Source organism: Myripristis murdjan, chromosome 15 (genome assembly GCF_902150065.1).
Source record: "Myripristis murdjan chromosome 15, fMyrMur1.1, whole genome shotgun sequence".
Lineage (NCBI taxonomy): Eukaryota > Metazoa > Chordata > Actinopteri > Holocentriformes > Holocentridae > Myripristis > Myripristis murdjan.
Genome location: NC_043994.1, coordinates 15,417,066 through 15,430,894, shown reverse-complemented (window position 1 = coordinate 15,430,894; position 13,829 = coordinate 15,417,066). Strand labels below are relative to the sequence as shown.

The following is a 13,829-nucleotide window of genomic DNA, read 5'->3' as shown; positions in this document are numbered from 1 at the left end:
TATCGCGTTTGGAAGTTATCGGAAGGTTTTGGCCAACAACTGCAAGGAGGCAGGGAAGAACATGTTCTCACCCAGGAGACAGGCTTGTCGTCCCAGACCTCCCCGAGGCCTGCGGCTGTCCACCAGTCAAGGAGAACTCAGTGCTATCGTTGGAAGCAATGTTACTTTTCTGGTCTATCTGGATGAAGTGAGTCATCTCACCTAAAGACATCGGCTTCATTGTTATTAGATTCAGTGGTGGAAACACATTTCCACTCAAGCAAAAGTACAGTCACTTTGCTGATATTTTACTTAAGTAGAGGTAGAAGTACTGCTGTAAAAATCTTTTTTATGTAAAAGTAAAAAGAGTAAATGTTACTGAATTACTGTTCAAACAATAACTTTGTTAGGTGTGATCTTTTCCATGCAGTTATAAAAGGATGAGAGTAACAAAGTAGAACCAGATTCCTCTTCTCATCTTTGCTGACTGACTGTTGATTTTGAAAAGTTCCACAATCCGTCATTGATATTTCTTACTCTCTAATGGATATTATTGAGAATGCAGTACAATACTACTGTAGTAATAATATAAAATTTACTCCAGTAAAAGTAAAATTACTGACTAAGAAAAAAAATACTCAAAGTGCAAGTGCACAAAAAAAGCTACTCAATTACAGTAACAAGTAAATGTAAATAGCTGTGATTAGATAGACCAATAGATTTATTTGACATTTATAAAATACATATAATATTGCTTCATTTAGAAGCAGTTGTAATTAGTAGTAGCATTTTTTAAGTACAGGGATACATTTGCTTGTACAGGAATACATTTGCTTTTTTGGATAATCTTATCAGAAAATGTGGTGTCCCCAGAATAAGAACGGCTCCCATTTAGTTTTGGACAGCTGACATTTTCCTTTTTTCCCTCATCAGTCGAGTGATGTTGTCTTCTCTCTCCTTTTCTCCTGTAAACTATTTGTGACACAGCTTATACTAGTAGGACATCTCATCCCAAGCACTTTAGTGGACTCTACTTCTTTGTATTTAGTCTCAGAGCAGCATCTTGACTTAAGCCATCTTGACAGATGTTATGTGCTACCTTTTGTCCACAGGGAGACTCACTCAGGACCAATATCCAGCTCGACTTTGGGGATGGCATCAAGATCACATACTCTAATCTGAGCAGGACAGATGATGGAATCAAACACATCTACAGAGCTACTGGGATTTACCGAGTGACAGCGTATGCTGAAAACAGCCAGGGATCTGACAGCAGCTCACTGTTTTTACACATCACTAGTATGTGAATGGAAAATATCATCACTCATTCCTGCTGCAGTGCATATAGCATGAAACTCCTCTCTCCTACGGATAGTCATGTTCCCACTTTATGGAATTCCATTTCTATCTTTTTAGTTCACTACTATTGATGCATTTTAGCGTTAAATTGCAAATTTGTACATTTTGATCTTAATCTGTTGCAGCTGAAATCTCTAGTCAATAGTAGTCAATATTTTGCTGATTATATATGTGTTTGCGTTTGTGGTGTGTCTGCTTGCACGTGTGCATGCTTATGTTTGTATGCACACGTGTGTGTGTGTGGGTGCATGCATGCATGAATGTGTGTGTATGGGTGTACGGTGTTGCTGCCTCAGGTCCAGTGGAGCGTGTATATCTCTCAGCCCCTATTGTGGCCATCAGGGGGAAAGAGGCTAATCTCACTGCGGTGGTTTGGCCGAGCCACCACAGAACACTGACCTTCTTCTGGTGGTTTGAAAACAGCTCCGAGGTGAGACGCCTCCTCTTCCTCTTCCTCCACCTCGCTTTCCTCTTGCTATTGTTCAACACATACTTTTTTGTCATGTTTATTTCAGCTCCTTTGCATTCTTGCTCTCTTCCTCCCTTGATGTCCTTGTGCTGTTTACAATCTAAAAATGTGAAGTCTGCTGAGCTTTCACGCAAATATTATAAAACGTGCCGTGACTCCACGTGACTTCAACGTTTTTGTTTAGAGCATCCTCCTTGGATGGCTAGTCATATTTATTTATCACGTTGATTGTGTTCACTGCAGCTCCCTTCATTATAGAATATGTCAAGGACCATATGTAGTGCTCCATATACAGCTGAGAGGAAGTGGGTTTTTCCAATTCTCTGTATTTCTCCTTTTATAAACCAGCCTATTATAACCTTGGAGGGAAGCATCTCGTACACGTTTCTGAGAGAGGGAATAAACAAGGTCACGGTCCAGGTTGCCTCTGGGAGCACTGTAATGCAGGACTCAAAAGTTATAACTGTTAAAGGTGAGTGGGGAAGACGGTCTTCAAAAGACTTTAATTGGTACGATGTACGTTACATGAATATGCAATATGCTATCTTGGGGAAGCGTGGTGCCTCTCGGTATAAATTGCTCGCGCTGCCACGCTGATGCCAAATGTGGAGTTATCTAATGAATAAAATGTCACGTTAAGTTAACATGAAACCTAGAGGAGCAATTAACTTCAAGTTGTATGTTGTCAAATGGAAAAAGACATAAAACTACGCATCAGATTAATCAAAAACCAAACTCGAAGAAGCATCCATATTCTAAAGGCTGCCATTTCATCTTTTCCCAGAGTTCTTCAGGTCGCTCTTGTTGTCATTCTCGCCGGCTCTTGATGAGCACAACCCTGACATCCCGGAATGGAGGGAGGACGTAGGGCGTGTGGTGCGGACAGCTCTGTCACAGGTACATGAAGTCCCTCTTACTCTGGGACTTTTCCTGGAGCCATCGCAGGCCATCAGAGGCTCTCAAGGCCATTACTTTTTTATATTGAGCAGCATGGCATGGATGATGCCTGCTTGCAGTGTTGATACAGCATACATGAAGTGTTATGGTCAATCTGAGAAATCTGCTCCATTTTTTATTTATTTACTTGAAGATAATAACCGGACATGGTGTTGTAGTGTGAATATGATCTGAACCTGATGTCCAATGAGTGTTGGTTTAGTGATTTAGGCGTGAAACATACTGCTGGATAGATTTAAATCTGACTTCCACCGTGGGTTATATAAGCCTGTTGCTCGTGTGCAGGTGTCTGGGTTTCCTGAAGACCAGCTGCTGGTGTCTTTGTATCCCGGCCTTCCAACTGTGGCAGAGCTCTTCATCTTGCCTGACATAGAAACACCACCTGAACACAGGAGGAAGAGTGAAGAGGCCCTAGAGAGGGTACGAGCCACACAACCTGAATTTAAGCGCTGTGGCAGTCACTTGATTACAGTGTTATACTTTTCTTAACCCTCCTGTCGTGTTCGCGGTCAAATCTGACCGGTGTACAAGTTTTCTCTCCAAAAAATGCAGTTAATTTCATCTGTTTGTCATGAGGTTCCATGACTTTGTTCACACATGGCATCTGAACACATAAAATAAATTTGGAGAATTTTTATTAATTTTTGAATGTTTTATTTAACTTGTATACACCCATCGTGTTCCCGGTCACAAATGACCGGTCATTAGAAATGAATGGGTAAGACTACAATTAGTGTATGAAATAGAGTTAAACACATTCCCACACTCCTTTCCCACACCCCAACATGCAGGTGTCTTTGAGCAGACACAGATGTGTGTGAACACACACACACACACACACACACACACACACACACCTTATACCCCTTTCTGGCTTCCATGGCAACCCCCACAGGAAAGTATCTCTCTGACTTCTTTCCCACACCCCAACATGTAGGTGTCTTTGAGCAGGCACACACACACACACACACACACACACACCTTATAACCCTTTCTGGCTTCCATGGCAACCCCCACGGGAAAGTATCTCTCAGACTTCTTTCCCACACCCCAACATGTAGGTGTCTTTGAGCAGGCACACACACACACACACACACACCACACACACACACACACACACACACACCTCATACCCCTTTCTGGCTTCCATGGCAACCCCCACGGGAAAGTATCTCTCAGACTTCTTTCCCACACCCCAACATGTAGGTGTCTTTGAGCAGGCACACACACACACACACACACACACACACACACACACACACACACACACACACACACACACACACACACACACACACACACCTTATACCCCTTTCTGGCTTCCATGGCAACCCCCACGGGAAAGTATCTCTCAGACTTCTTTCCCACACCCCAACATGTAGGTGTCTTTGAGCAGGCACACACACACACACACACACACAAACAAAAACACACACACACACATGGACACAGACACACACAGACACACACAATTTTGCCCCTTTTTGGCTTCCATGGCAACCCTCACGGGAACCTTCCACGGGAACTGCCAACACCTGTCACCTGACACCTGACACCTGTCAGGTGTCAGGTGTCAGGAAGAAGACCCAGCTGAAGTTGTGGTCACCTTTCGGTCCAAAAATGGTAATTTTTCCTGGACCTCATCCCCACCTGAGAGGAACGGTCAGCTTCCATGTGAAAATGTCATGAGGATGACTAGCTAAATCATAGTGGTCAATGCTGACGGGAACACAAAAGATGCTGTTTTTTTGCCGCTATTTAGAAAATTGAAATGTTTTCAAAACAGTGTCCTTGGGAAACATTGAAATGAAGTACTCTGTGATAAATACTACAATATGTTTCATCTGAGTATTTGTTATAGTCAAAATAATATCTATATAATGTTTTTTTCCCTAAAAAACGAATGGTATGATCTCAGGTAAATTAGGCCTACAGCACATACATAGCAAATAGAAGTTCAAAACTTGTCATTTTCACAAGAGCAGAAGTTGATAAAAAGATCTAACACAACATTAGGTGATAATATGTATCATAGTGGATTTATAATCAAATACAATGTTACCGGTCACATGTGACCGGGAACCTCATGAGTGTGAGCCCAAAATGAACAGAATAGGAGGGTTAAGAATAGTCACATCACCTCCATTTTTATGATTTGACCAGTCATGTAACTGAGTGAAATTTAATATTTATCGTATTTTTTAATCAAATATGCAAAACAGATAGCAGATATCTTTGTCACTGCACTGAACCAAGGCTTGATCCAGTTTGAGTTGAAAGCTGATATCCGTATCATTGTCTACATCACACAGCAAACTTTGGGTGAGTTATTTATTTAAATTTAACTTTACACACTTACTTTTGCTCAGTTGCAACAGTGTAGCTGCTGTAAAAGCCTTGAGCATTTACCAACAAAAAAAGCATTTTGATACACCTAAGGCTTAATTTATTCTGTTTTAGCTCCACAAATCCATGATGCATTTGTTACACTTTATCTTTGCTTTTGCTGATGTGCATAAGATAAGGCAGGTGTCTTCCCTGGGATGATTTGACAGTTCATCCTACCAATACTACACTTAAATGATAAAACAGGTGATAGACAACAGTGTTCTTCAAGTGTGATTTCAATCATACTGTTTATCTCAAAATTTGAATATCTTTCTCAGTGCATCAATTTTGCAGTTAGCAGCCTTGGGCTGTCAGACAGTAGTTCTCTTTGAAATAAGCCAATCAATAAGATGATTGACAAACAAGGTATTTGGTATGCGCTAAGGAAAATCGGCAGGGTCAGTGGGATATTAGCATATCGTAAAAACGTGTCGATCAACCTGGCGTGGCTTTACCCTTTTCATCCACCGACTGATCTGTCTTCATTTGTGTCTGCATACAAAGGTCTGCGGTGCCTTTAAAAGGATCTGGAAAGGTCATAGACTTCATAGGCTCTTTCTAAAGGAGAGAAAGATGGGTGGCAAGGAGCAATACTTTGAATATTGCACCTCAGCATTAAAAAAAAGCATGACTAAGCATATACCACCTGCGTGCAGAGCCCCAGGGAGAGACAGCAGGACCTCCTAAAGGTTCCTTTTAATGCCTCGAGGGGATGACAGACAGGGAGCTGCTCTTCAAACTATTATGCATTTGTTCCATGACACAGGGTAATGGAATTCATCTCCAGCTTTTTTTGAAATATGAAATTGTCTGGGAAAGTGAGGAGAAACTGCAGCACATTTGTCTTTGTGGTCCTATATGTACTGTTGAAATGTAAAGCTTGTTTTTTTTGTGTCTGTGTTGCTCCAGCACCACTTGTGGATTCAAACGCCATCCACAGCGGGTCAGCAATGCTGATGCTGCTCACTGTGGTGTTTGTTGGTTTAGCCGCATTCTTCATCTACAAGTTCAAAAGGTGTGTTCACTCGATGAAGTCATTTTTGCCATTTTTCAACTGGAAATGGCACACTTTTTGTATGTTTTTATTTGTTGTATTTACCTTGTTGCATGTTGCGTGATGCAATGCATGTGTGCTCTTTGCTGTCAGGAAAATCCCTTGGATCCATGTTCAGACTGAAGACAGCCATGAGAAGGACCCAGAGGTGATCAGTACTGTGGGTCAGAATGACAACATATCCAAGGTCAAGCTCAGTGAGTTCCCCTCTCAGAAGGAACTCATGGAAAAAGACCTAGAGGCCAGGAGCAGAGGTACGTTGGCTACATATTTACCATTCACTGCAGCTGTAGATTCCTAAAACACATTAACCACTCTTACAACCTTGGACTGTTGACTTGCATTGCTTTTTTGGTGCTGCTCTGTTGTTTGATTGTGTATTTTTCTTAGCTAACAAGCCTACAGCTACAATGATGTTTAATGGAAAAAAAAGTAATAAAGTCCATCGGTCGAGATGAGGAAGGATTAGCTGTCAGGTTTCAGTGTCAACCCCTAACAATAAATGAGCGAGGGCTTCTATGTAGACTTGCTGACAGTGCAGCAGCAATGTTAGACAAACATACTGGGAGGAATCCAGTCTAAAAGGGGAAGAGCATACTTCCCTCTCCCATTAAAGCTCTGTTGTAGCTGCAGCTGCTCTCTGTGTGCATCGCATCTGCTGATTCTGCCAGTCGAAAAAAAAAAAAAAAAGATTACCACTTCAAACAGGTGCAAAATGGCACCTGAAACACAATGTAAGTCACCAATCCCTTCTTCTAAACAGAGTTAATATGGTTTAGCATGGGATTTCTTTTAAAATGCAGTTATTTTCCTATCTTTAACTTGTCCAACTCAAAGCCTAAAGTCTGTGACAACTGAGATGCCATTTTTAATGCCAATACAGATCATTTCTAGGTGGGATCTATCTGGATTTGAGACTGGCTATGGCTACATGTTAGAAACTAATTCTCGAAACAAAAGGATCTGTTTTGAACACATCTGTATCTCTTATAGTGCCTGCAATTTGATTTAGGTAGTTGTGCATGATTACATTGAGAGAGGCCGTTGTCTATGAAAGTCAAGCAGACACCAGATGTACCAGAATGTTTCTGTTATTGCTGCTATTTGTAATATTTTATTAATTGCTTAATAATGTAGTAGTGCAGCATCTGCAAAGTAGCTGGATGAGACACCCATCCAGATACAAGTACATGTCAAGATAGCAAGAATATGTTTTGATTGCAGTCGTTGACATCCATTGCGATTCCTTTGAGAGGGAAACTATTTGTGCCCGCAGGCATTGGATTGTATTTGACAAAAGTAACACTGCAGTGCTCCTGACACAGATGTGGGCGGCCGGGCTTTTTTCTGGTCACTCAGCACTTTGGCTATTCTTCATTTCTCAGCTGTTTCTACCCTTCCAAGACCTTGTTGAACTGAAACAAATTAACTCCTTTTTGGTTGCCTTCGAAACTGTTTATTCACATAGGGCAGAGTAGCATGGGACCTTTGATTTGGGCTTGCTAGATTAAATGAATTTACCACCTGCTGCTAAAAGATTTCATGATTACTCTGAGGCTCGGTGCGTTTCTCAGGCAGTCTGTTTCTGGCTTGGATACAAATGCCCTCACAAAGCTGCACCCTCTGCATCCAGCACTAATCCATTTCAGCCTGTATTACAGGTGTATTGCCAGAGTTAGGTCTACAATAAGCTAAACCATCACATAAAAAAGTAATCTGCTTTTGAATGAACTCACCAGTGTGGGACAAGTCATAATCGAGACATCCATTTGAAGAGTATTGCTGTTGCCTGACATATCCACAATACATAGGGAACTTACAATATTGCACTTGGAAACATTATTCTGAAATTTACATCAGGCTTGAGTTTAGTATTTAAAATACACAATAGCCACATGTGCCTCTGAAAAATATTTTGCAAATTACTGCATTTTTCATTGACTATGTGGGGCATCTTGCCCCAGACGAGGCCTGAGGTAAAATGCCCCTGAGGTGAATTTTATCCAAATTAATATTTCTCATTTTAGTAAAAATGTTTGCATGAGTTCTAAGAATGATAAATTATTTTCTTACTCTTCGAAGAATCATACTGATCACATGTTTAATCTCATTTCATTGCTAGTTGTCATGGCAATGCCTCAGTCATTACACTACATAGCAGGATTGTGAAATAACGTACCAGAAGCTGGTTAAAGATTTTTAAACAAAATGCACCATTTAAATGTATCTAAGATTTACAATGTTTTATCCACATACTGTATTTTGTTTTAAAAATTAAACTTAATGCAAGATTTTCTCTCTTAAAAAAAAAAAAAAAAAAAAAAAAAACATACTGCCATTTTCCAAGCTGCACAGGTGAACATGAAAGTTGTCGGCATTAAAAACAGATGGCTGAATTTGAAACTACTGACATAAGTCACAGAAGAAGCTGTCATCTTTAAATAAGTCACAGTCTTAATCTACTTGTGATAGCAATCACTGCTTATCCGCTCTCCAAAACTACATCAACCCTGCTCAGAGTTCATGTTCAAGCAGGAAGGGGAATTTGTAATTGAACGAAAAGTGTTAAGATCAGGTTGAAAAAAACACTTGATCTCGTGGTAGAAAGATTACAGGAAAATGAAGGCAGAATTTTGAGACGTTTGGTTGTTGCTGTTCTTCTAAAAATCATTTTCAATAGTGCCAAAGTATCAGGAATCCCAGCACAAATTTATATTTGTAAAGAGGGCAATTCGTACCCAAACATGTTAAAGTCAAATATTTTACCAACATCTCCTCAAAACAAAAACATAATGCTCGGGCCATCTTTCCCTACAGATTGTTTGTGTGCAACTTGTGTGATTTCAAAGTAGTTTGCTGTCCCTGTATTCAGCTTTTATTATTATTATTTCTTTGTATATTTCCAGGAGGAATTGGAAGAAATGTGGAAAGAGTTATTACCAGAGAATTTCCAAACTGTACTAATGTCTAAGATGTGCACTGTATTACAGAGTAAGTACAGATTGTGGTGTTTCAATTGTGCTGATATTGTTTGCTTTGTTGGCATTGTTTATTTTATGCTGATAGCTGCTACTGTTCAAAGTCATGTTTTTTTTTTTAACACATATGGCTAAGTATGTCTTTCACAAAATTTTATGAAAATCAATCTACAAGGTCAGACTCCTGAGTTGTAAATATACTGAATATACTGAAATCAGACAATTTGACCCTTGTGGGCGCTTATCAGAGAGTATAATGGGACATGTAGATGATGCTACGTTAGATAGCATGGTGCTTTCAACATGACTGTTTCTCAGATGCATTTACACTCTGAACAAAAGTGGTAGTTTTTGTGGGCATAACGCTCTGATTGAAGAAGTGGAGATTTTAAAAACATGTACATAGAACAAGGTGGAATGTAAATCTATACAGTAGCCTACTTCTTATTTTATTGTGAGGTAAACCCACTGAACAGGCAGAAAATATGTTTCCATTAACTTAAGTTTCACAATACAGTCTGTACTATGTCCACCTTTTTTACAGTAGCATGCCCTAATTAGTAAGTTAAAAAAAAAAAAAAAAAAAAAAAAAAAAAAAAAAAATACATAAAACAATGTTAGGGTAAGTGAGCATATATCATGATGATTTTAAAGTTTACTTGGCACATTACACAACTTATTAAACACCTTGTCTAATAGTCTACTTGTGCAATTAACAGAAGTTGTGCATGATAATATGATATTCATTTTTTGTTTATGATATGAAAACCATTGTTTTGAATCATATTTCTTACTGTGAAAAAAGTACCATTTTAAAATTGTTCAAAATAAATGTATTTTTATATGGAATGATGCTATGCTTATGTTGCATTGTTAATATGGTTTTCTGTTTTGCCATTTCCTCGTAGAAAAGAAACAGCAAAAGTATGCCAGCATGGCATGCTTTTGTTGGCATATGGAAAACGTGCGTATTACCCCCAACAAATTCAAAAACACGCTGAATTCACACACATCATCCTCTCAGACACAGTTACACCTTGTGTCCGTCAGGTGTGATATCACACACACTGCATCCTTCCGAGCCTCGAAAGACTCTGAAATCCAACTTCAAGAAGCAAAGTGTGGTAACACCCATTTGAAATTATAATTGCCTCTCTATAGACTGGGCCTCAGTGTGTCTCCTTCACTCAGCTGCCAATTACAAATGTTTTGCTTTTACTGAATTTGGTTACTAAGAGTTCACAAATGTACAATTAGTGAGCCTTTAGCAGAATGATGAGAAAACAGATTATTTTTATTATAGCAAATAAAACTACTAAGTCACTATGCAGTGTTTGCTTTTTGTCTGTCCTGTAAAATTGTGTAAGGATACAGAGACAACAAGGCTGGAAGAGATAGAAATGAGATTAGCTGATATAACTCTTCAGACACAAGGCTGCAACAACAAGGCCCTTACTTTTCTATTTTACATTTTCTTTTCCACTTCAACACCTTTATATCACACACCAATCTTCATCCACAAGCCATCAACTCCTCGAGAGTCTTGCTCTCTTCTGTTCTCAGTCTGAATTAACACCAGGGCCTTCCTCTAACTGCCCTGGGATGTTCTGCGGTCCACAATCAAATTGAACGGTGACAATCACTAATGGATGATTCGTTGCAGCCAGACACTATAATGTAGCACTCAATGAAAGGAAACATGCTCATCAATTTCACACTGCGGCTAACACAATATTGCTGAGGGCTATTGTTGTGGGACATTTTTCATTCAAGGTGCAACCCTGTCTGTGAAAATCTTCCTTGATTGTGTGTGTATGTGTTGATTTCCTGGAGAGAGGGATAATTAATTTGTTGCACAGTGGGAGAGCCAAGGAACTAGCCCATTAGAATCACTCCAGGCTACTTGGAGCTTTTCATTGTCCTCCCAATCGGCCCTGGTTTATCATGCAAATGGCTGCACTGAAAGTTTGGGTATGCTAAGTAACACTTGTTACAAACTAGGAAAAGCAATGAATTAGACAAATTGAGAGTACCCCTGTCAGTCAAATCTGCAATTTTCTTTTCCTTCCATTTCATCTAGCTGACCAATTCATTGTCGCCTGAGACAAATCTAGATGCCCAACTTTATCCTTCATGAAATCTGTTGATTGAGTTAAATCAAAGGTTTAACACAACTGAGGCTGCAGTCAATTGCATAGATTCGAACAGACAGAAAGCTTCAAGAATGGATTGGTCATGGTGCTAAAAGAGTATGTTTAACAACCAAGCAGTACTGCACAATCTTAAGTTGTGTTTCTGCTTTATTCCGCACCTGATGTTAGCAAGATGTAGAACCAAAAACACAATAACAACCCACAGAATACTCACATCACTTGTAATGAATTGAATTGTTTAGCCTCTGGCAAATGTAAATTACTGCAGTTTTCACATTTCTAACATTTCATTTCTCCTAATAAAGACTTACTGTAAGTATCTTCTTAAGGGAGAAGAAAAACATCATGCAAATATGTACACAGTCTTATTCACAGATTGCTTAATTAAGCTTAACAAAATTTGTTGTATAAATATCAAGCACAGAATAAAAACATTTCTTCTGATATTGGTCTTGAGAGACAGCGTTTGTCTGATGAGGCGTACGAGTTTATTTATACTTCAGGCTCAATCTGAGGATTGGAGGGAAGAAGTATGGAGAAGCCTCTAGTCAATTTGTCTTACTGACACATGATGCTGACAACACTTAAAAAGAAAAGTTTGATGAAGAAGAACTTAAGCACTTATCCCAAAGAGACAACAGCTGACCAAAGCTCTGCGCGTAGGCTGAGCCTTGTTGACAGGAGATATGTCTTCTCTATCTCTGTGTCCCTTGCAGCGAAGGAGACGAACAGATCTGCAGCCTTATGCCTATTGAGTCCTTGGAGGCAAACCTAGAACAAATTCAAGGCTATGTCCTCTGTATGACTGTAAACTGAGGAAGCGCCGGTGAAAAGAGGCTGGTATTATCACGGCAGATAAACAGTCCAGACTAACACTTAAAAAACATGCGCCTATATTTCTTTCAAACCCAAATGGGGTTTCAGTGCCAGGGCACGTCCTCGAAGAAGGTGCCATAGCTGCATCGGCAAAACTGTTTATCTTTGAAAAACCTTTAGATTGAGACCTTCACCTCAGCTGAAAGAAACCTCAAAAAAAAAAAAAAAAAAAAGCATAAGTCTTTCTTATGAGAGTCTTTCTCTCCTTTTGGTGCCATGTAGACATGTGTTGTGTCAGTATAGTGACATGGCAAATGGGCTATGGTATATAAAAAGTCTTGAGAAACTGCTAAATATAAACATACATGGCAAGTGTGCACTTTTTACTGCAGTACAGCAAGTGCAGGCTGCTCATAAGACAGGACATATTCAGAAAAGTGACATTTTACTGTCTTCTCAGATATATGCAAGGAGTGTTCTAGGAAACCATAGGAAACTACTAACTCTGAAACAACCAAACATAAGCTGTGCCAGAGAGGCCAATGAAATATAAGCGAATGATCCACATATGATAGTGGATATGGACATATAAGATACATTTTTTTTTTCAAGAGTAAGCTTTACATTTATGATGTTATGGTTAGTTCAAATGACTGTTTTGAGACCCCTACACATGTGGGACTACTCAGCTGGTCATCTATATACTGTACTTATCTGTGTCCACTGTGATCATCGGTTCTTATTTTTGTTATGACATAACATTTTTGGTTCCAATGGGACAGGCTTGATGGAAAACACAGATCTGGGATAGAGATAGAGCCCTCCTTCATCTCCTGGATATTGCAAGCTTTCATTTGATGAAAATCTTGTGTGATAAGATTTACTGATTGTACAAAGCTTAATGAATCTGGTTCCCTCCCTGTCTTACTCAGATAAGCTATTTCCACGTAGTTAAACTAAGTACACTTCACAAACACAAGCCCAAGACCAGAGATAGGAGAATACTTTGAAACATTATTAAACATCTCTTCTGTTCCATTGTTGTGATTTCTTTGAGCCGCTGTAACCAGCTGAGACAAATAACTTTAGCTTCTTCCAATCTGTATGTACATTATTTACATAAAAAGATCAATGTCCTTGCAAAAATACAAGTATTTTCAGTCAAAAAATGTCCCATTTTCAAGAGGCAAGTATAAATCTGTACAGTCTCCTCAGAGGGATTAGGCAGCACAGTGTGAACTGGTCCATCCATGCATGGGTAGCAAAACACTCGAGACCATTCATTGAGACCATGGTTTCATAGCTTGCTGGAAGTAACTGCCAAAGAAGATGTATTGCTTTCGAGTCGGTCATAGACTCTCAACATTAAAACACATGGGGCGCTTCATCAGAGAGCTTGATGTCTGTGTGAGATGGCAGGTAGCCTGGCAAGGGAGAAGTAAGAAAAGAGACAGAGCAGGGATTTTATGTTGCAATTTGCATAAGGGTGTATTTTTGCATGCAAACACATTTGTCTTGGATGGTAGTCGCTAGATTGTTTAGTTGTGGATAGCGGTAAATCAAACCAGAACTTCTTAAATATTTCTTGATGAAAATGCTTTCACCACTCTGGTACTTTCCTGATGCGCTAATTAATTTAGAGGGTCAAAGCACTCCCCTCGACATTTTCATTGTTT

The 13,829-nt window shown here is 39.5% G+C and overlaps 2 protein-coding genes across 2 annotated transcripts in view; one reads left to right on the top strand and one right to left on the bottom strand.

The window, feature by feature from the left end:
- Positions 1-10,033, top strand: part of LOC115372994 (VPS10 domain-containing receptor SorCS3-like) — a 39,566-nt gene extending 29,533 nt beyond the window's left edge. Inside the window, exons 18-27 of the mRNA XM_030071185.1 lie at positions 16-187; positions 1,092-1,278; positions 1,635-1,768; positions 2,156-2,279; positions 2,592-2,704; positions 3,050-3,184; positions 4,987-5,086; positions 6,062-6,167; positions 6,300-6,460; positions 9,113-10,033. Of these exons, the coding sequence (XP_029927045.1) occupies positions 16-187; positions 1,092-1,278; positions 1,635-1,768; positions 2,156-2,279; positions 2,592-2,704; positions 3,050-3,184; positions 4,987-5,086; positions 6,062-6,167; positions 6,300-6,460; positions 9,113-9,177 (1,297 nt within the window). The 3' untranslated portion in view covers positions 9,178-10,033. The remainder of the gene's footprint in view (positions 1-15; positions 188-1,091; positions 1,279-1,634; positions 1,769-2,155; positions 2,280-2,591; positions 2,705-3,049; positions 3,185-4,986; positions 5,087-6,061; positions 6,168-6,299; positions 6,461-9,112) is intronic.
- A 2,729-nt stretch (positions 10,034-12,762) lies between these two features.
- LOC115372472 (VPS10 domain-containing receptor SorCS1-like) overlaps positions 12,763-13,829 on the bottom strand; it is a 41,251-nt gene continuing 40,184 nt past the window's right edge. The window contains exon 27 of the mRNA XM_030070399.1: positions 12,763-13,577. Within this exon, the coding sequence (XP_029926259.1) occupies positions 13,519-13,577 (59 nt within the window). The 3' untranslated portion in view covers positions 12,763-13,518. The remainder of the gene's footprint in view (positions 13,578-13,829) is intronic.